Below are 22,747 nucleotides of genomic sequence, written 5' to 3' on the forward strand. Positions count from 1 at the left end.
CTTGCCTGGTGAGTGCTCCGCCCACGTAACAAGGGAGCCTGACTACGACCCAATTAATTTTGATCCTGATTGTGTCCACCTATGTTAACATGCAAATATGTCTGCCTTGTGTGTAATATATGTAAAGATAATATAAAATAAATTTTTATTGTCATTGTCACTTTTCAAGGAACAATGAAGTTTAAGGAGCAGTTGACTCAGTGAGGCATCTAGTTAAAGACAGAAAAAGGCATAAATAAAAAAAAAATAGAATAGTATATATTTTTTCTATTTAACATTATATATTTAGATGTGTGTGTGTGTGCTTTTACAACTTGCTCCAAATTAAATCTGTTTAGTTAGGCTTTAGTGTTTTCTGAACTGTAGCATTCACACCGAATTCCATCAAATTCCACTGTCAGCTAAGTGGAATGAATGTGCTGAATGTAAAACATATAAATGCTATGATTTCTATAGGCCTCAACCTCAAAATGACCACAGTATATATTTCAGATTTCATTGAAATGCAATTTTGCCCAAAATGACAAGTTACATCCCATCATTTGTCTTGATGATCTGTTATGAATGTACTTCCCATCAAAGCTATTGTAACATATTATTTAATGTTATTACCACGCTTACAATGTCAGGTCACTCAGGCAGACCCCTCCCACCTGCTTTCACTCATTTACCGTGTCCTGACCTTGACATTGAAAAGGTGATTTGTCAAACCACCCAGTTCCAAAGCCGGACTCACATCCAAGCATCTTTCCTCATGCAGGATGACGTCCTGGCTAAGCTACCGGAACAGGCACGTCAGCCGGCGCGGTGACCTGCAAAGTCACCACTGCTGAGCACACAGGGTCCTTTCGGTTTTTGATGAATGGCGGTGGGACATGAGAATCCGAGATGACTTTCATTGCATAAGCTTCCCCGACTCTCCAGGAAGAGACGACGGGAAAGTGAATAAAGCGAACGTGCAGAGCCTCACGCACGAAAATATGCTCGCAATGATTCAGCAGGATCTGAGCAGAGTGAGCATCTGCTAGACAGAAGAGGCTGAGGTGAGCCAGGACAGGACAGCACAGATGATGCTAAATAGAGCTGACTTTGAATTTAGGCAAGAGGAGGGAGGGACACAGAAAGGGGCGGAATGAGATAAATGAGCAGGAGACCACAGGGGGAAGAGTCTGAGAATTTTCATAACTCGAGGAATCAGCACCACGGACAGCAGTATTTGAAGAACAAATACATCCTAGGATTTTTAATTGTTTAAATAATCATTTAATGTACAGTACAGGTCAAACGTTTGGACACACCTTCTCATTCAATGTGTTTTCTTTATTTTCATGACCATTTACGTTGGTAGATTCTCACTGAAGGCATCAAAACTATGAATGAACACATGTGGAGTTCTGTACTTAACAAAAAGTGGAGACCTGACCTCCACAGTCACCGGACCTGAACCCAATCCAGGTGGTTTGGGGTGAGCTGGACCAACAAGTTCTAAACACCTCTGGGAACTCCTTCAAGACTGTTGGAAAAGCATTTCAGGTGACGACCTCTTGAAGCTCATTGAGAGAATGCCAAGAGTGTTCAAAGCAGTAATCAGAGCAAAGGGTGGCGGTTTTGAAGAAACTAGAATATAAAACACGTTTTCATTTATTTCTTTTTTTTTTGTCTTCATTCATAGTTTTGATGCCTTCAGTGAGAATCTACCAACGTAAATGGTCATGAAAATAAAGAAAACACATTGAATGTCCAAACTTTTGGCCTCTACTGTATTAATGCTGTATTTTTAACAAACAATGCAATTCAACAATAGCTCCACGGCAAAATAGGTATGGTGATCACGTACTTAACTGATCAAGCAGTGCTTTCTCCACACAAATGAAATAAAATTTCCAGTGTTTTCTGCAGATGAAACGTTACCATGTGAACAGACATGCAAGCATGAAGGGGCGGAGTTTGAGCAAGCTTTAACAATGACATTTTTACACAACTTGACGGCTAATAGTGTGGCAATGGGGTGGGCAGTTGCTGCAACCTCTTTGTAACGCCAGCCAGATGACGCTCTACTGAGTTTCTGCGCTTCGGCATTTAGTATGTTTTTATTGTCGCTAAATAGAATACTTAGTGGTCAGGCGATGGTGCGAAATTGGTCGAATTTGTTACATTTAGCAGCCAGGTGTGGTTCTGAAATGGTCTGCCTGCTGTGAAATTGTTTAGTGCGGCCCTCGGATTGAATTTACTGCCCAGTGTTTCGGCTCAACCGGGCACAATAAACGTGTGCTTCTCACAAAAGAGAGAGTAAGAGAGAAAAGGCAACATCTAGCGCTTTTTCGTTTCTAGTCTTAAATCAGATGCACGTGGAAGAAAATGGCAGGATGGCAGGAACGGTCTTGAAAAAGGAGGAGAGCGGTTTTCCCTGCAGTCAAAAATGGCAGATTCAGCATAGTTTCCGCATTAATGACCACCATCTATGCAGTTAAACAGACGTGAAGATTTTATTGGTTTTGCAGCAGATGGGTGTCTGAGCAAGAAGGGTGATTCTTAGAAAAGATGTGACGCAATAAACGCAGTGTTTTAATGAAAAGCCTAAAAGAGTTCCGGTTCAGGCCTGTTAATAGTGGAATTTTTGTCCCCAGCAGCCCCTCTTCAACAGGATGTGCTGCTGATTATATGATCAGATCAACCAACCAACAAATGTATAAGAGCATTTTTGTCCAATGCAATATATGGCCTATTATTATACTAAATATAAGTATATTTATTAATGAATTCTAAAATTGGAATAATAACTCATTAATGTTGGTGAAACCATATCTCAAATTCAAATTTTATTTGTCACATACACAGTCATACACGGTATGATGTGCAATGAAATGTTTTTTGCGACTGCTACAGACCACAGTATTGCAAATGTTGCAAGTAAATAATGAACCAATATGCAAATATTGCAAACATATATTACACTTTTACGTCTTTAACATAAAATATGTGTAACTGGTAGGGTGAAGGTGTGCAAATGAGTTTTTTTACAATGTTTAAAGAAAAGAGAAAAAGAGCCATAAAAAAATAATTAAAATTAAAAATGTTTATATATATATATATATATATTTTTTTTTTTTTTTTTTTTTTTTTTATTTATTTTTTTTAATATCTGTATGTCAGAACGTATTGCTGTATAGATGACTTGATATGTGAATAGGAGTTTGTGGCCGAACACAGCGTGCCGAATGGATAAATAAATAAATAAATTCCTCTAATCTGGCTGGAGGCTGTGCATTGCAGTGAGGAACACAAAAGCGTCGGGATGTGTTCTGTCTGCTCTGATCACCTGTGCCGTGGCCTACAGGACCCAGGGGATAGGTTTCACCACTGGGCCCGCTCAGGAATATAATATTACCTGACATTTCCTCGGAGACACTTGGGGCTGCCGAGAGAAAATGTACTTTGCCAGGGTTGCGGCCGCTGCCTCACGACGCGTGGATCGGCCCGAATGGCGCGGTGAGCTAAGACAAATGAGGTCAGTCTGCATGTTTTACACTTCAGAAATACATTATGAAATGCCTGAGTGATGTAATGTTGACCAGTGGACAGAATGCCTGGCAGGATTTGCAGGCGGAGGGATTTTCACTTATGCCACTAAGGCTGAAATTTATGTACATATGTGACCTTCGGCCCCTAAAGCACAGATTTTTTTTCCACTTGCAGCAGGCCAGAGAGGAAAAAATATTTGCCAAAGCATCAGACTTCTGGAACCATCATAGTAGTGTGGCATTCACACCAGAAATGTTCCACAGAGTATAAACTACACCGTACATGGCTTAAAAAGGGTTTGAAACTTATATTAAATATATTAAAATGACACAACAAAAAGGTGAAATCTATAGACTCGTTCGCATTATTACAGTTTGCTACCTCCTATCTAGTGGTGCTTCTTTATATGACAGTGACTATTGACAGCTCTTTGTAGCTTAAACATCCCCTATCATGAAATGTCACTTGTGAGATAATTTAACATTAATAGCAGTGGCTAGAAATGGCGATATGTACAAAGAGCGCTTTGGTCATTCTACTTTGCCGTTCAGAGAGCGGCAGTTCAGATGGTCGGATTTGGAATTTGTCCCCCTATGACGTCATTAAGGGAAAGGTTACCTCCCGTTTCTCACGTTTACCACCCCTCCCCTACAAAATGAAACTCCTCCGACCATCGTGGCTTGAAAATGTGCGAAGCGTTGCATCTGCTCAGTGATTGGATGTCATTTTTTAGTTCCATCATGCAAGTGGGTTAATTTTTACTCTTTATCTGGAAAAACGCACACATGACTTTGTGTTTGCACCAAACAGGAAGCGTTGATGACTTCATTCCCGTGAACGCACGCTCACCTCTTCTCTTCATCATTATCATTTAAAGCTACAGATGCCGAAAAGTGGCTGTTATTTTGCAAGTCATGCCTGATTTTCGGAAAAGAATCAGAATCAGTATTCAAAAAACTAAGACCGATATTCAGACCAAACTAAGACCAATATAAAAGCAAAAAAAAAAAAAAAAAAAAACTTTTAACGTTAGGGTTTGAACAAAGACACATGTCTGGCTGGAAGGCGGGAGTGTACCCCAACAATTTATGGAGTAGTTTTATTTCTAGAAGAAAGCTTTACCTGTAATAAAAAGAAAAGTAAGCTGTGGGGTAAGACTTGAGTGCCTACCACCCGTAATCGATGAACGGTCTGAGGTTTTTCTCCAACGTTCTCGCTCTCTCCCAAGCTGTTCTGACTCCCGACTGGACAAGTGAAGTGTTTACGGAAGATACGGTGCACTGACACTAACATCTTAAAGGAATTCTGAAGTGCTCCGGGGAGATTACGATATTCATGTCTCAGGGTTTTTTTTTTTTTTTTTTTGAAGACACATTTGTGTCTCTTTTAAAAGACGGGGATTTCTGTCTAGAGCATCGCGGCTCTCCCGGCAAAATGACTGTGTTCTTGCCGTGGTGACAAGGCGCTGATTATGCCTACCCGTTGATTTGCATACTCGAACTGGAGTCAGTCGATAAGACGTGCATTTATTTCAACGTCGGCCATGGAGAAAGCAAATTAGCATTTTAATTTGGAAATATGAATAACAACAAAGCTGCAGTCCATTTGTATTCGCAGAACGGCTTTGATGCAATCAGCCGATATTGCCTCTAAACAGACACGGTGCGGCTACATGTTGCACTGGGGCCACTGAGGGGCAAAAATCGAGCCAATCTCTCAAGAGAACGGCGTCCTGGTGGAATGAAAAAGGGTCTTGTCGTGGAGAGCTGCTGTTCTAATTAATTCACCACACATCAGCAGATGTTATGTAGTCGTGGTTGTGCAAGAAAAGCCTGTATTGGTACAATACAATGTGCAAATCCTCTTGCATTCATAACATATTGTAATCGCAATTTTGCCCAACGTCATGAATAAACTAGTACTGACATAAACGACGGCTAGACAAGTTTCGTAATGAGTACTCCTCCTTACACTTAAAAAAACACATTCGACTGAATTGCATTTGGAATGTATATGATGCACAACTACAGATGTGTTGGTCATACAGACAGACAAGTTCGAATGAATAACTATGATGCTAATAATCTGATTACATTAGAATACACTCGTAGATGGGTAATTGCTGATGATTGCATCAAGAAATTGGTACTAATGAAATGGATGGTAAGTGACACTTAACCTTTTGTGGACTTCTTATGATGCTTAATTGACCCAGATATTTAAAATATATATATATATTTTTTAATAGCTCATGCATTGTTGTTGCATGATGGAACAATGCTTTGTTGCATCGTACAGATCAGAATTTCTGCTTGTACGGAATTGCCGCAACTCCTGACTGATTGTGAACGTATGCCCCGGTGGCTCTCATCATCAAAATTAAAAATCAGCCCCCGTGCATTAATCAGCAACTACTTATTCACGACGTGCTTAACGCAGAATTATAATGCGTTCTAATGACGGCAGGTAGGGGGGGTGAAAAAACATTCGTCTGGCCCCTTCAGATTGTGTCGCTACCTCACGCTCTTCCCCCTCTGTCCCTTTGTAGATGGACGCAGAGGGTCCATCGCCTGCCCCGTGGTTACTGACCACTTCCCCTTCACTCCCTCTCGCCAATTGCAACCCGCGTCCGTCCACGGCCGTTAAAACCGTACGTGCAGCAGCCGGGCGGATTCGAGTTTCTGTGGCGCCTCGGCCGTGGCATCAGCAGACAGACGCGCCACGCCACGCCGGTGCAGATAAAGCCCCCTCGTGCTCTGAATAGCTGACAGACTCGGGCGCCTCACTCATGCCTGCTTAGAGGAGGATAAGCATGGCGTCCGCACCGGCTGCCAGTAAAAGGGTGAGGCGCCGCGTCCACACCGCATGCCACTTTAGCCCCTAACGTTTCAGCCTCTCGGCCCTGCAGACCGGGCCCACGTTAATCCGGGGTTCGAGGAAGAGGAGGAGTAGGGGGCCGGAGCATGGGGAGACGCCGGCAGGGGATCTCCTCGTTGATTAGAGCAGCGCTGCGTCCCCCTCTCCCCGCCGCCTGCGCCGTCCTTCTGTCCTGGCAGCGGCCCGAGGTGGACGCGGGGACGGGCCGGAGTCGCGCCAGCAGAGGGTAAACACACACTGACTTCCAGGTGGCGTGCATCTGTGCGAGTGTGTGTTTCTACAACAGCATCTGAGCATCTACAACTAGGGGGAAGCAAACGATGTGATAACAGGCTCATGAACCTTAAATAAATATTGAATAACCAAGAAAATGCGTATTGGTACTCACAACGCCATAAAATATTTCATCTGCAGCTGTAATTTCAGCGACTTAATCCCTTTTAGGTTTTTTCATTTAATTTCATTGTTTCCTTATCAAGTTTCAGACTGCAACATTAGTAAATTGCCAGTGGGCTTGGAATTTCACACATCCATAATGAGAAACCATTCCAGATTATTATAGACATATAATATAAAAAAAATAACAGGCCTCTGATTGTCAGCTTTCTGTCTTCTGTGTAATATAGGGAAGCACCACTAGATGGGGCTGCCACGAAATGAATTGGAAAGTCACCACATTGGCTAATTTTAACACAATTGATGATGCACCTTAAATGATTTTATGTATTACATTTTGTTACATGATACCATTGTGTTCATGCACAGTTTGGAGCAGCTGGCTGCAACAAACACCACAACCTTCTGAAAATGGGAGTGTGTACGTGTGTCGCGGTGCCACGGGTTAGTTACTGCTCACTGACGATAAAATAGAAATTCCCAAGGCTGATGAGGGGATAATGAGTTCAAGAAGCCCGTCAAGCGCGAGGATCTTTTCGTGTTGAGAGGATCACAGCCCCCTACTGTCAGGTACGTCCGTCGTTCTCCGGCCTGCCTTCCAGCATGCAGGAGCCAAGTCTTAGCGTCACTCCACACCAACCTCGTGCATCGCGTGCTTATTTCCTGATAACGGTCAGCTCGTCTCTCTGGGTTTCCATTGCAGGTCTTCCTCTTAGATTTTAGATCGCCCCCTTGTGGTCTACAAAAGCTAATGTCTAAGACTGGAAGGTCAAGCGAATGAACAAAAACGTCTGCAGACGGACACTTTTAATACGGCCGTGACTCAGAAATAAGGCAACAATCAATCAACCCTCCTATATATCTGTCCACCTCTCGATCTAATAAAAAAAGTTCCAGGGGCCAGACATCTGGATGCTAACAAGATGCGAGGTAACGAGGTTTTTTGGGGGGAATTTAAATAGTTTCATTCCGTCAAGGAAACCAATGTCACGATCCGGTCCGAAATGGGGTTACTCCGGTCTGGGATCCGGACCGGAGTTTCATTGTTGTCATGTGTAATGTTCCCTAATCGTTTTCACCTGTGTTGATTGTATAAAGCTGCCCTGTTCGTTTCTGTTCGCCGTCAGGTCTTTAACGTTATGTTCCATGTTCACCAGTGTCTACGTCTCGGATGTCTCCCCTGTCTTGTGCTTCACCAATTAAACCCCGGTTTCGTGATGTCAGGTGAAAGCGTCCTTCATTCTTAGTTCCTCGTCACTCCTCGTCCTCCTCTCTGTTCACCCGCCGCGTCATGCCCGCATGGACGTGACAACCAAAACCTGATCTTTAGCTACAACTGAGTGAAACTTATGAATAGCTTTTATACCACAGGCCCACTTTTCATTGCGCTTTAACAGATAGATGGATAGTTTAAATTATCTATCGTTCAAATTTTTTTCAAAAAAGATTGAAGCGAAAAAAAGTAAAATATGAGCATTATATAAGCATCGGTTTTCCGTGCTCATAATACAACTTGTTCACAGCGGCGTTGGTGGACATTACAAACCGAATCTCAAACCCCAAACCAGACATGCAGGTGTATTACTCGTCCTTTTCATGGAGAGTGGCGAAGTAGTAAATCTCTCTGTATTCTTAAGCAGAGGGAAGGAGGCGCTGCAGATCTGCCCGCTCCCTGGCGGCAGCTACGCCGGCTTAGTCCTGCAACTGGATTTCACTGCCAGGCACTTCATGGACAGCTCTCAGGAACAATCGGGAGGCCCTAGTCCTCAAAAGCTCGGGGTTGTGGCGACAAATACCACGGATTCCGGGCCACTGTGGTCTCACCTCTGGAACAGAACGCATTCTACTCTTTGTGTGCTTTCAGGTCCTGGTCTAGAACTGGACTCAGTATAAAGGGTCTGCGTCATGATCACCTTGCACCCAACGTAACCCCTCAAACCTGCTAAACGTGGGAAGCGTTTACAGAACGCGTACAAAAATTTAAAAAAGGTTATAACCATGACATTAGAATGCACCAACGTGTGGTCAACGTTCTCCGGAGCGGACCGGTGAGGGGCCGATCCCCTGGCGCCTGTCGTGGCTGCCCACTGCTCACTAAGGGCGATGGGTTAAATGCAGAGGACAAATTTCGCTGTGTGCACCGTGTGCTGTGCTGCCGTGTATCACATGTGACAATCACTTCGCTTGAATTCAGATCTCTGAAGACCACGGGACGCATAAACGAAGCGTGAGAATAAATTAATTGTCACCCAACGCCTTGATATTAAACATTGCATCTCGCGCCTCCGTCGGGTTTGCTGGCAAGCCATGCATGGACAGCCATGCGCGCGCCATCTGTCAGAAAGTGTGCCGTGCAGGGCCGCCGCGTCTGCATCGGCGTATTCGCTTGTCCGCTGTCGGCACGCTGTTCATTAACGAGCGCTTAAATCGCCGCGAGATTGGTGGGAAGAAAGATGTATAGTGGGTTGGTGGGAATGAGAAATCCATCGAGGAATGTTGATGCATGTGTCATTCGAGTTTGGGGTCATGTCAGGGTCGCGAAGATCTCTTCCCGGCACTGATTCTGGTTGTTTTCAGATATTCATGCGCACAGCTACGGTGTTGCCATGGACGCAGGAAGCCCTGTTTCACCCTAACCCAAATCCAGTGAGTGGCAGAGTCGGGGATGCGACCTGACGCCTCAAGACAAATTAACGTCCAATCACGGACGCCCCTGAGAAATCCCCTGAGAAAGGACGGGATGATGGGACTCCACCTAAACTTCTGAAATCTATCTGTTGGGCTGTTCTAAAGAAGCATAATTAGATGGAAGAGTCTGTGCTCGAGTTGTGCACAGTCTGTGCACATGACCATGCAAGGCCTCTTAGATTTTATATCGCCCCCTTGTGGTCTCCAAAAGCTAATATCTAAGACTGGAAGGTCAAGCGAATGAACAAAAACGTCTGCAGACGGACACTTTTAATACGGCCGTGACTCAGAAATAAGGCAACAATCAATCAACCCTCCTATATACCTGTCCACCTCTCGATCTAATAAAAAGTAAATCTATATTTCCAGCATTGCGATTCCTTGCTGCCATGCTTTGACCTGTGAACGAGGTGTATTATGGTTATTTATCATTGACTATTCATCAGAGCCTTTGCGGGCAGGTTAATCCGACCCATGCCCTCCATTTCTTTCCTGGGCTATAAACCGGCTTCGCTGCCAGGCGCTGACTCCAGATGCGCACCGGACGACCTTCTCTTGGTCTCTAAAAAGACACGTTTTCAAACAGATAAAATAGGTCCATTCAGCACTTATTATGTCTGTCATCCGTGTCAGTAGGTTACCTCTGAAGGTCTGGATTTCCTGTTTAAACTTAACCAACAGGTATACCGGCTGACTCTGGGCATCGACGACAGCAGCATCGCACCTGACCCTGGTCCTATCAGACTTCCATCAAATGAATGAGATGTACGTGAAAGGCCTGCTGTTAATCTGATCCCCACGACTGCTGATCTGCCACCCTGACACACTCGGATGCTCCCACATCCCTAAACGCAGAGATCAGACACCGGGGTGATATAGAACTTCACCAAGCGGGACACTTTTAGAGTTTTGGTAGCACAAAAAAAAAAAAAAAAAAAAAAAACAAGCTCCACCTTTGAATAAAATGTTCGTATCGTTATAATAATAATGATTATTATCACCGTTATAGATGACTGTTACGCTGTAATTAAAACGTCCTGCAGGCGACATGAATGTTAATGAGCGCGCTTCACTCACTCCGCTTTCCGGAGTCCCACCGAGCGGCACAGGGTCGTGGGCGTCTGCGGAACCAGGGACTTGCAGCAGGGGCTCCGCTTGTCCTCGCTTGTCCCCGACTCGGGGCTGGACCCAGCCGCCCTGGGCGAGGGCGGAGAGGCGGGCACCAGCTGCAGCTGCTGCGGATGGTGGCTCGGCTGCTGCTGAGGCGGCGGCGGCGGCGGAGGATGCTGCGGCGGCGGCTGCGTGCCGGGCTTGCCGGAGGGCGGGTGCGGGTGCTGGTGCTGGTGCGCCGGCGCCTGCGGGCTGGAGGGGCTGTGGTGGTGGTGGTGGTGGTGGTGGTGGTAGGGATGCGGCTCCCGCAGCTGCCGGTTCTCGCCGATCAGCTCCTCCACCTTGCGCTCGAGCTCGTCGATGCGCTGCCGCTGCGTCTGGATGAGGCTCTGCTGGTTCTGCACGATGGTGGTGAGCTCCTTCAGGTACAGCACCGCCTTCATGGGGTTGTCCAGGAGGCTCTCCATGCCGCAATTCCTCGACCGGACCGGGCTGCGTCTTCACCTCGGGCTCGGCGCTTCTCTGGTCTGGCGGCGCGGTGCGCGGAGCGTCGGGGGCGGCCCCGCCCACGGCCGCCGATTGGCCGAGGCGCGGTAGTAGGAGGGTGACGTCAGCGCATAGGCAACAACGGCAACGTGTGCGCAACGAATCCCCGAGCGCCCCGCCTCTCCGGCGCAAAGCCCGCTTAAATTTTTACTACAGGGCGTGTGGGATTTAGGAGTAAACAATAATGTATGCAATTTATTATTCATATTATTATTATTATTATTATTAGCGAATTTGGTTCTGGCCTTGGTGTCCACAATGAAATACATAACGTAGAAGGTAATCACATAACATACAATTAAGATCTTATTTAGAGACGTTGTGCATTAAACAATTTAATAAACTAGTCAGCACGATATACTGTACTGTGAAAAAGGCAGTAGAATTACAGGTTTAATAAAAAACGTTTTATCATCTTCCCCACAGTAACTGTGAAATTGATCAGGAAGCGACTATTGAAAAGTGTAAAACAGACAAATACTAATGATTAATAAATACTAAAGATTAATAATGATTAAAAATGATTATATACAAATACTAATGATTGATAAATGATTAATAACAAAATGCCTTGCAATTTAGATGTAAAGTGGTTTTATTTTCACTGTATTGGTGTTTTGAACAGTACTGTGTATAATATCTATACAGTATGGAATGGATATGGAGCAGGGTGCAATAACAGCCTGTAGAACCAATTGTTGTAGTGGTGGCCTAGTGGTTAAGGAAGCAGCCCCATAATCAGAAGGTTGCCGGTTCGAATCCCAATCCGCCAAGGTGCCACTGAGCAAAGCACCGTCCCCACACACTGCCTGTCATGGCTGCCGACTGCTCACCAAGGGTGATGGTTAATACCAGAGGACACATTTCGTTGTGTCACTGTGTGCTGTGCTGTGTATCACAATGACAATCCCTTCACTTTAATCAATTTATAATCTGGTCAGCGATCCTCGAGGGTGAAAAAACTGTGTTCCTGTGTCAGATGGTCCTGCTGTGCAAACCTCTGTATCATCTGGCAGAATGGAGGGGTTCGAAAAGATAGATTTTTTTTTTCATGGAACAGTGATTCTTTCTGCAGCCTTTACTCTTCCTCTTCCATTTCAAGAGCTGGGAAGGGGTGCTGCCCAAGAACTTGAAAGCCTCATGAGTTGACACAGGGCTGTCAGGGTCCACTGTCACTTCCATACCAAAAGCACCAGCCCTGACAAAAAAAATAAAAAATCTGTCAAACTTTTTTGTTAAAGATATGCAGTGTGTTTGCAAAAAAAAAGGGTCCTTCAGAAGATATAGCTGAGAACCTCATCAATAAACGAATAAGGGCCCTGGAGTGATTTCTCTTAATTCTCACGTTGCTGCTCAGCATCCAGTATGATGCCAAGTCCTCCACTAGCAGAGCTAGACCATGCACACAATTCATTATTGTGCAAAATAGCCTGGACACAAAAAAAAACATATCCTCGGATCAGTGTGTGGGGACGGGGACCTCAGAGGCACCTTGGCAGTTTGGGATTTGATTTACGAGTCCGCTTCCCTAACCGCTAGGCCACCACAGGGAAATCTGACTATCACAGTTCACTCACTCACGCACACATACACAGAAGAATGACGCAGCATCCCGCCTTCGCATCTTCGCGGCATTGCACTCTACTCCATCTGCCTTGGCTTTACTCATTCCAAGCACGCTGTGTTTGAACCTGGAGGGTCCGCTCCTCTCACATGGCTGAACTGCCGTTAATTGATGTCAGTCAACAATAAGAGCGACACAATCCTATCGCAGGCGCACAGCCCTACGTGGCCGCAGCCACTGCTAATGTGCTGATGAAATGGAATTCAGATATGTTGAAATAATAGAAAATTCATGAGCGGAGGACCGGAACTCCATTAGGCGTCGCCTTTGTTCTCAGTGACTTTTGAAAGTGAAAAGAAAGATATAAATAATGCTTAACTCTTAATCTGTGGGAACATGACTCACGGGGCTGAGCTGCTCTTTTTGTTTTTCATTAAGACATCCAAAAATCTTCTACACAGACCACTTTAACACATACACACACACACAAACACACACACACTTCTCAGCTGGTGTCTGAGAACACAGTCCTGGTTCTCGTCGTTCCTCTCCTGCACTCCACCCTGGTCACCTCAGCCACAGATAAAGCTTATGACCCCCGACTCTGATCCTGCTGCCTCTAATACATGTGACAAGGTCACCTTTAGCACCAGTGGGGCTTAATCCTCGAGGCTGTCCTTGATGTTTTACCTTTTCTGACAAGTGCAGAAAAGATGTGAGAAAGAAAACACTCTTCGCAGCTTCATATGAGGTTCTTTTTCCACAAAAATGGCCTTGAACAGTCACGCCACACATTACGTCGTTAATTATTTCTCCTTAGACCAGATTTTCTCACCTGGAAGCTAAAGCGATCATTTCAACTATTATGGTCCCTCAAGACATGTGAACAACGCAATGCAAAACTCGGCAAATTCAGAGCATCAAGAAAACTAAGAGGACAGAAGACAACTTTAACCAACATTAATGTCTAAGACGATGAAGAAACAGGCAGAATCCACACAAAAATCAAGGCCTTTGGAGAACTTGCTACTGATTGTAAATCGCTCTGGATTAGGGCGTCTGATAAATGCTGTAAATGTACAATGTAAATGTAGAACAAACCAACACTAAGTGTAAAAGAGAACAATCCAGAATGTAAGACAGGAAATGCACATAAGCCACCACTAGTGGCCACCAGTGCACCAATGTCATAAATTCTGTTAACTTAATTCTTATAACATAGCAAACGTCCAACAAACTCATTGATGTCTAACAATTACTAATTTACAAACAGATAAATATAAAGTGTACCTTTATCCTCCAGAACTGAGCACACGGGCAATTCACCATCAGAACAACCCCTGGTTTCCCCGATTTTAAATTGTGTAGTATCGACCCGGATCATTCTGTGAAGCTCCACCCCCACATGCTACAGGCCTCTAAATTGTTTTCTTTTGTAAAGTGTACAAAATGCCTTAAAATGGCTCGCTATAACTTTGCACTAAAACGTTTAAGTAAAATCAGCAAAACATTGCTTTTTTGATAACCATTTTATCTGGTTTTGTTGAACAAACAAAATGGTCTTTGTTGATTTCCCAAATGTACTTTTTGCAAGTTGGCATTTTTACAGTGAAGCTTAAAGTCAAAAGTGGACGCCAATATTGAAAGAAACATCAGATTTAAAAAACTGTCTGTCTTGTTATTGTCTAATGACCTCAGAGTATCTGGTGTCATTGGTTGCTGGAGTCTTGTAAGTCTGCTAAGTAAAGTAAGGTAAAGTACAGAGTATCATTGATTAAATCATTCATTTTCAGCGCACTGCTATGCCAGATGCTTTAGTCTTTTCAGACACTTTAGTCTTTTCAGCATTGAATTCCTTGAACTCTTTGTGCATGAATGTGGGCTGCATGATATTCATTATATATGAAGTTCATCTCTAAATTCAATGGCAAAACAATAGCACAGTTAATTTAGCAGGTAACACAACAAGCAAAGACCACAAAACCTACAGATTAGACAGGAGAAAAATCAGAGAAACGTGAACCAAGCACATAAGCAGTTTTAAAAAAAAAGAAAATCCTTGTTTTTATTGTTTCTGCTTGTTAGGCACTTTGGGCCAGCTGCTGGTGTCTAAATGCGCTCTATAAATAAAACTTGACTTGACTTGACTTGACAAGCTAAGGACAAGAAGAAAATCATCGACACACAGCAAAGCTTTCCAAGAACAAAGAACTGCAAGGTAACCAGGGATGCCTGAGGTGGGGTGTCAGAAGAAGAAGAAGAATGTGCACTAGAGATGGATTTCAGGGCACGAATCGATGATACCAAGGATGGCACGGCTCTCATTAATATGTTTATATATAAACATCCTTCAAAAATGCATTTGTCTTAAAAAAAAAAAAAAAACTTGTACAAAAAACAAGGCACATTTTTGTGTTCATAAAATTCACAATATCCAAGCACGTATGTGTCTGTATGTGGAGTCACGTCCTGTCTGCTCATACCCAAGCATATCGAAAACACATTGAGCCGCGTGTGTACAAACCACGTATGACATTTTATTTGAGGTTCAGCTTGCAAGCGTCCATTGGTCTGAGGATCAAAGGGTTGCAAATGATGCACGGAAGTCCAAATGAAATAAATGAGACGTACTTTCATGTGTTAAAATTCATAGCTGTCGTTTCAGTTTCAAAAGTGCTTGTAAGACTTGAAAGTGGTGCCTCTGGGTTGGCGCTTGAATATTTGAAGGTAATTTGAAAGTTCTTCACATGACGTCCAGTTGGCAGTCTGACGCTTGCTGCCTCTGCTGTGCTTTTTTTCTGTGGGTTTCTGAGTGTTGGTATGTTAACACAGATGCCTAATTGTGAGAAATTTGTCAGCATTATTAATATATTTGGGCATGACGGAGCATTCCAGAGTCGTTCCTCTATTGATTAAAGAAACGGGAAAAAAAGAAAGTGAAACAAATTTCAGAGAATATTCCATTAGGCACATGGAGTCATCCTCTGAATATATGATGACATATTATTCTAACTTTAATCACAAATATATAAATACATTTGAAATGAATGCACATCAACATGGAGCAGAGGTGAACAAGATCAAGTCGGCGTTCTAAACGTACCACAGCTTGGCCCCTCTGGAGCCGTGAATCAGATTTTATTGGATTTTATGCCATTTAGGCCTGATGAACTTGCCAGTGGTTGGCAAACACAGCATTGCATCCGTAGATGTTGTCATCCTCAGCGTCTCACTGGGTAAAGATCCAGAATGACAGACAAGATGCTTGGAAGGGTAGTTGACAAAGATCTTCACAGTTCATTTTACTGTTCTTTGGGAATTTTTCAGCCCACCACGCATCAGCAGAGCCACCAACATCATGTGCTTGAGCGGCTGCTGTGAGTGATCAGGACCCAATAATCAGGTAGACAGGAACCAACTGGGTAAGCCCAGTGGCACCTGGACATCACACTCAGCGTCAGTGAACGCTGCCAATAAAGGAAAGGATCAAATCAGTTTATTTCTCCTAATTGATGGGGCCTGCGAGACCTTCTAGACAGCAGCAGCCAGTCAGTATGGCTTCTCTTCAGAGCAGATCAATAACCGGACCAATAGAAAAGGGCATGACCGAGGTGGATGATCTTTTGATTGATGGAGACCCATCCAGATAATTATTGATTTAGAGAAACGATTCAGTGCTGATGCATCCTTCCTGATAATTAAATAAAACGTATCTTATACTTTAATGTGAGTCTGTCCCAGCTTATTCTGGTACAAAGCAGTAACACGGCTCCATCCCTTAACACTCACAGCTAATCTCAGATAACCTCAAATTCAGCATTAGGTGAGGTCAGATGTGACATAACCTTGTGTTTCCAAATTCATTAATTTTAACTGCAGTGTTCAGCAGATGCATACACACGTTTTGTTTCCCTGTGCAATGTGCTACTGACACCTAATGGTCAGAATCTGTGTTGATTTTCAGAAACGTGTGTACGAGGATGGATGAATAAATAGAAAGATAGATTTATGATTTGTTGATTTAATTTACAATTGCCCTTAACAGAGTGAACTCAGACACACGGGCGCGAAAACGGGATAATCGAAAACGTGCGGACAGGCCTTCTGTATACACCGACGGTCATCTGCAAGGATTTAACACACTAGGTGGCACCGTGAGCACACAGCGGAGGTTGGTGCATCCCTCTTCTAAAACGTAAATCCAGAATGTAGGTACGTATGCATGTACTGAAACGCATTGATTTCTGTGATTTAGAGTTGGTTGAAAATCACAGTGAGAGACAAAATAAGGATTTCCAAGCAAAAGCTAAAAACACAAGGTACGTGTACAGACCTCTCTCATCTTTTTAAGTGGCGCAACTGGCACAATCGGTGGCTGCCAAATATTTTCTTGCTGCTGTGTATCACAAGTGACAATCACTTCACTTCACTGTGTGTGTGTGTGTGTGTGTGTGTGTGTGTGTGTGTGTGTTGATGTGTGTGGGTGTGGGTGTAAAATGTGAGACAGATGAGCCTACAACATAAGAATGTAACTGCTTTGACAGCACTGCAAAGTGACCTGAAAGGAACTATATCTATAGCTTGAAAGGGTAGATTATAGAGGTTTCAAATATTCTTCTGTTCGACCTTTCAGGTTAAACAAAAATCTTCAGTTAAGTCAGACTCAACAATGAATTATGACTTTAAATATTCTCACGCGTCTACAGAACAGATCTAATTTGCATGAACCTGATGTGATATGCACGCAAATATATAAGCAAACCTTATGCAGAATATGCATAGACCAATAAAATTGCAAAGATATTGTTTAGGAGTGGCTTCAGTTTCTGATGTGGTGGCAGGCCGTTTCATTTTTCAAAGGACATCACACAAATGTTATATCATGCTTTTGTTATATAATGTCATGTAGCTTTAACACAAATCTTATGAAATTCAAGTTCCATGAAGAAAGCAGAAAGGACACTTTAAAGCAGGTTCTCTCTAAAACAATTCTATGCTAATTTCAGTTTTACTGAAATGCATAAAAAGCATTAATGAAGTTAAGCCTATTTTTACATGTTTTAAATTAGAAAATGTAAGCATATTTTCAAGATCCCATTCAACACAGGGAAAAAGTTCCTGTGGAACTGGTGTGAAAAATATTGTTCTGAAAAGATCACATTTAATGTCACAATCTGGTTTTTATAATTTATCAGACATTTATGAAATGTATTAAATTTGATCGCATAAAATTAAAACAAACCCTATTTGTGACATTGTTAAATGTCTAAATGTCTATATTTTGTTAGATTTATATTTACAGCATTTCACAGACACTCTTATCCTGAGCGACTTTTTACATATGTGCTTCAACATGTCAATCTTTGAAAATTGGATTAATAGCTATTTAACCAACTATATAAAATCTAATTTTAGCTTTTGTTTGAAGATCCTTAGTGACTCAACAAATTATTTCAGCCATCAAAACAATATGAAACTTTATCCCAAAATGAAATTTTCCGCCAACCCAGATGTCTGAGGCTTTATTCCAGTCTTGCCTTTCAGTCACCTTTCCAGTCAATCAGGATCTTCCTGAATCACGAAAAAAAGTCCGAAGTCATGTGGTGGTTCAAGAAATGCATGAGTAATGTTTGGTTGTAAAAACAGTTTGATAGATATGTTCTTTCCCTGAGAGGTACTTTCTTTCAATGTGTACTACACAGTGTAGTGAACACGTGGGTGTTTTGGACACAGTAGTTATATTTACAGTCTGTTTATCAGGTTTTTAGGTTTTAATCTCCAGTCGGACCAAAATACATAGAGCCATATCAATAGTGGCATGTAGCTGTTATGCACGTTTTTATTTTACATTTTCACGCTGACCATTTTAACATGGCCATTCAAGGACGCTCTCAGTTGCAGACTCAGTTACATCGGTCAACAATCTGTTGATAATGAATTCTTTTGCATTTTCATTGAAATCCCTTTGTTACCACTGACACCGAATGTTAGGTGCCACCGCCCCACCCTACCATTAATTTGCAGTGTGTCATGGAGGATCCTGGGATTGGCAGAAAAGAGCGTCATGGCAGAACCACAGGTTGTAAAATGGTATCTGAACCATGACAATGGTGACACTGCAAATAAAAGAATAGAGCTAAGAAATGTCTCTCTTTCAATCTTCCTCAGCCATTTGTCCATCTGCTTTTCTGTCCTAGACACGCTATCTCTATAATTTAGGGCTAATACGTGTGTCACATAACCTGCACAGTGGGTCCTTCCTTCCACCCTCACCTGTGCCAAGGCATTTTATTGGGCTCTCCTCCATTGAATGTATCGCCCGCCCATAGACTTGCAGTTGGAACTTGCTGGTCACCATTCCTTATCACCATACACCTAGACGTCTTTGACTTTACTCTCATCCAGGCCCACATTGTCATTGTTGTATAGTGCCTTCAGGATCCACTGTTAGGGTTCTGAGTGGGTCGCTACACTGAAAAAAATTACCACTGGCCAAACCTAAAAAAAAATGTATGAAACTGTCATGCCTAATACTATTTTATCATTTCCATAATGTGAATAAACCAAACAAACCTGCTGTGAGTAGCATTATGGTTGTGACGCCCAGGGGCTGGCATTCTACATTCGTACGGCTACATTCGTACGGACCTGCTCCCACCTGAGGATTATTGAGCAGGGGCAATCAGGGCCAGTTAAATACAGACAGCACGGCATTAATGTGGATGGTTTTGTTCCTGTCGAGAGACACACGTCTGTTTGTCAGTTTCCTTTTGGTTTTGTTCTTTCTTTAATTGAAACCCTTCATCCAAGATGTCCTTCCCCGGCACTTTCTTCCCCCCTTTGCCCTCAGACCTAACAATAGTAAAGTAAAAAAAAAATATTCACTCATAAGCATAAAATAGACAGCTTAGTTTAAAAGCACAAACTAATATGTTATAACTACTATAAAGAGAAATAAAGACATTAAACAAACAACAGCTTTGGTTTTCTTTATTCAGTGCATTCATACACTGTAAGAAGTGAACACTGACTTAACTTAAAAAAATGAAGTAATCTGTCACACCTAATATTTTAGCATTGCTTTAATGTAAATAAACCAACCAGACATGATATAATCTGTTTATTTACATTACGTCAGTGCTAAAATAGATAGTGACAGATTGCTTCATTTTAAATTAAGCCAGTGTTCACTTTTTTCAGTATCACATTGACAATCACTGGGCAAGCAAATGTCTTATTATTATATATAGATATTAGATATTAGCATGGAGATTAGATATTCAGAAGGATGCAGAAGAGACAGAGTCGGAAAACGGCATGCTTAACGTCTCAAGAACAATCGGTTCATACGAGATTTTACAACACAAATGGCTGATGAGACCTTGTATTACTCCAGTCCAACTTAATAAGTGGTCTTCTGACGTTCCTGACAATCGCACCAAATGTTTAGAACAGAGAGGAACTTTGTATCATTGTGTTGAGTTCTGGGACCCGAGATCACACTTAGAGTAATGAAGTTCCCAGGGTAGCATTTCTAGCTCAAGGGTGCAGACGTCACATCGGGCTAATCACACCGCTCATCAACTGAAAAGATTTGATTTGGAATTTGAAGATGAACGCGAGCTTGTCGAAAGCAGACGCGTGCTCCCGTATATATTTATGTTTGACTCATCATACAGGCGCCCAGGTCTGGCCAAATTTCACCCAGACGCGACGCACACACCGTCACGGCAGATAAGCAAGCGGACCTGCAAGTGGAAGGCTGCCAGTTCGAATCGCGAACCACCACGGTACCACTGAGCAGTGACAGGTGATGGTTGAAAGCATTTTGTTGTGTCACCGTGTGCTGTGACAATCGCTTCACTTTCACAAGGTAAAAGTCTTCCCTTTAAAATACCACTTTAGAAAAAAGTTTTTTCCTTCAGATGCAGTTAAGCAACAAAAGTAAATGTAGAGTGATTTATTATGGTTCTCATGTTCTATTATTCATTGCTCAACTCTTGCTCAACTAATTTTAGATGAAATCTGCCAAATCATTTAACAGAATGTCCTTCTGTCATTGCAGCGGCAGGACAAGGCAGGAGAAAAGAACGCAGTTACACAACAGGGGATTTACTGATAACAATACACGTCAGGCAGGACAGTGTACAGGCACATACAGACATTGCATGATCCGAGGCGGACGAGACACAACAAGGCTGCATTTGTACACAGAACGTTGGGTGCACGCAATCGGGAAATTCGGATGACGGCATAGTGTAACAGTCTGCTAGTCCTCCCTTAAATGCACAAGGCACTATGCTGTGGGCGGAGTTATCGGTCCGGCCCAGCCCGGCCCGGCCCTGCTGCAGATCGACTCTCCACCAAGCAGGGGAACCGAGCAGGCTTGCGGGGTTTGTAGGTGTTGTCCTTACCTGCTGAAGAGGAAGCTTTATCTTCTGCACTTAACACCAGAGGAGGGCTACAAAATGCTTGCTGTACTATCTTTTGTTCCGCTGTCATAGTAATAGTCTCTACTAAATAATCATTTCTCAACTATCTTTGCCCCTTGAGTGCAATGATTTATTTATTCGACTGCTATTCTGAAGTGAAAGTGAAAGTGCAGTGAAGTGTCACTGTGAAGCACAGCATGCACAGTACACGGTGCACACATTTAACCACAAATGTAATCATCACCCTTGGTGAGCAGTTGGCAGCCATGACAGGCACCCGGGGAGAGGCGTGTGGGGACCGGATCAGCAACCTTCCAATTACAGACCCGCTAGGCCACCACTGCCCTACATAGACATATAATTACATTAGATGCCATTACAAACAATAATCTTACTTATAAGGCATTGTTAGTATGGCTTATATGTAATAAAAGATAATGTCAGTGTAATTTTGATTGTCTGCACTTTATACCCACTTTTTGGAAAATAAATCCGGGTTAAAAATGTGCAAATTCCCATCGGCATTCAGCGAACAAAGACAGATTTAGGACGCCACTGTGCAGATTTTGAGTTAAAAAAAAACATGTTATCATGTCACCCAGGGAGTTGTAAGATCATAAACAGATATGTAACTATGTAATAACGCATACGTAAAAAGGAATGACAGATTTGGCATAATGCAGTCGAGTAAAATGTACGATTTTTGACTTTTGAAATAGAGTGGAGTTAAGGTAAACAGTCTATCCAAAGGGAAATGCTTTAGTAACGTGCAGATGCATGAAAAATTACATTTACTTTGTTACTGTTCACCTCTGCCCAATTCATGGAGGAACTGACGTGAGAGGCAAATTCAAATTGCGGTTTGATTCCTCTCCTCGTTGAGCATGACGTTATTATTTGCAGAATTCCTTCACTTGGTCTCTGGACTGGCCTGCCCCGACGTGTTTTTAGCTGAGCACGAAGGCCTCAGTAATCGGCTGTGCTTATGGTGGGTGCCACAGATTTCTTTTACAAATGTGTGACGGGACATTTACCTCCAAAACACGGGTGTGTCTCAGCCGCCCACGGGACGAGACGGAAAGCTGGGTCACGTGCGCCTTGTTGCTGCAGGTGCATCGCCATGCTTTATCACGGCAGCAGAAGCAGATAGCAGCTTTTGGACAATACGGGCTTTGAAATATTTGCATCCATTTAGGTATATAAATAAACCAAAGAGACATTAATGTTTTGCATTTTAAGTCTAAGTGAAATTTAGATAAAACTGCCAAATGTTGCAACCATCTAAAATAACATGTCGTAAGAGCAACTACGAAATCATATTCATGTACAAAAACTACTGTACAAAAGTTACCAGGTCTGCAGAAATAAGATCTGATATTATGTGTAATATGGCGGTGGGTTATATGACAATGAACACAGAATTTGGCCTTAGACTTTAAAATTAGCAAATAGAAAAAAAGAATACTGCTAAAAAGCACTTTTTGACATTTGTGTGTTCCTTTTTTAGCTGGGAAGGAAGTGCATTGCTCCCTCCCATCTGTAAGTTCAGACGAATAATGTGACACAACATACCGGTATTTCAGGCTGAATGGGTTCAGAACTGGGAGGGGAC

The 22,747-nt window shown here is 42.9% G+C and overlaps 1 protein-coding gene across 3 annotated transcripts in view; it reads right to left on the bottom strand.

The window, feature by feature from the left end:
- Positions 1-11,128, bottom strand: part of iqsec3a (IQ motif and Sec7 domain ArfGEF 3a) — an 88,793-nt gene extending 77,665 nt beyond the window's left edge. For all 3 annotated transcript variants that reach the window (XM_028953730.1, XM_028953729.1, XM_028953731.1), the window contains exon 1: positions 10,561-11,128. In XM_028953730.1, coding sequence (XP_028809563.1) covers positions 10,561-11,060 — 500 coding nt within the window. In that variant the 5' untranslated portion in view covers positions 11,061-11,128. The remainder of the gene's footprint in view (positions 1-10,560) is intronic.
- Positions 11,129-22,747: the final 11,619 nt, after the last annotated feature.

The sequence above is a fragment of the Denticeps clupeoides genome, chromosome 15 (genome assembly GCF_900700375.1).
Source record: "Denticeps clupeoides chromosome 15, fDenClu1.1, whole genome shotgun sequence".
Classification (NCBI taxonomy): domain Eukaryota; kingdom Metazoa; phylum Chordata; class Actinopteri; order Clupeiformes; family Denticipitidae; genus Denticeps; species Denticeps clupeoides.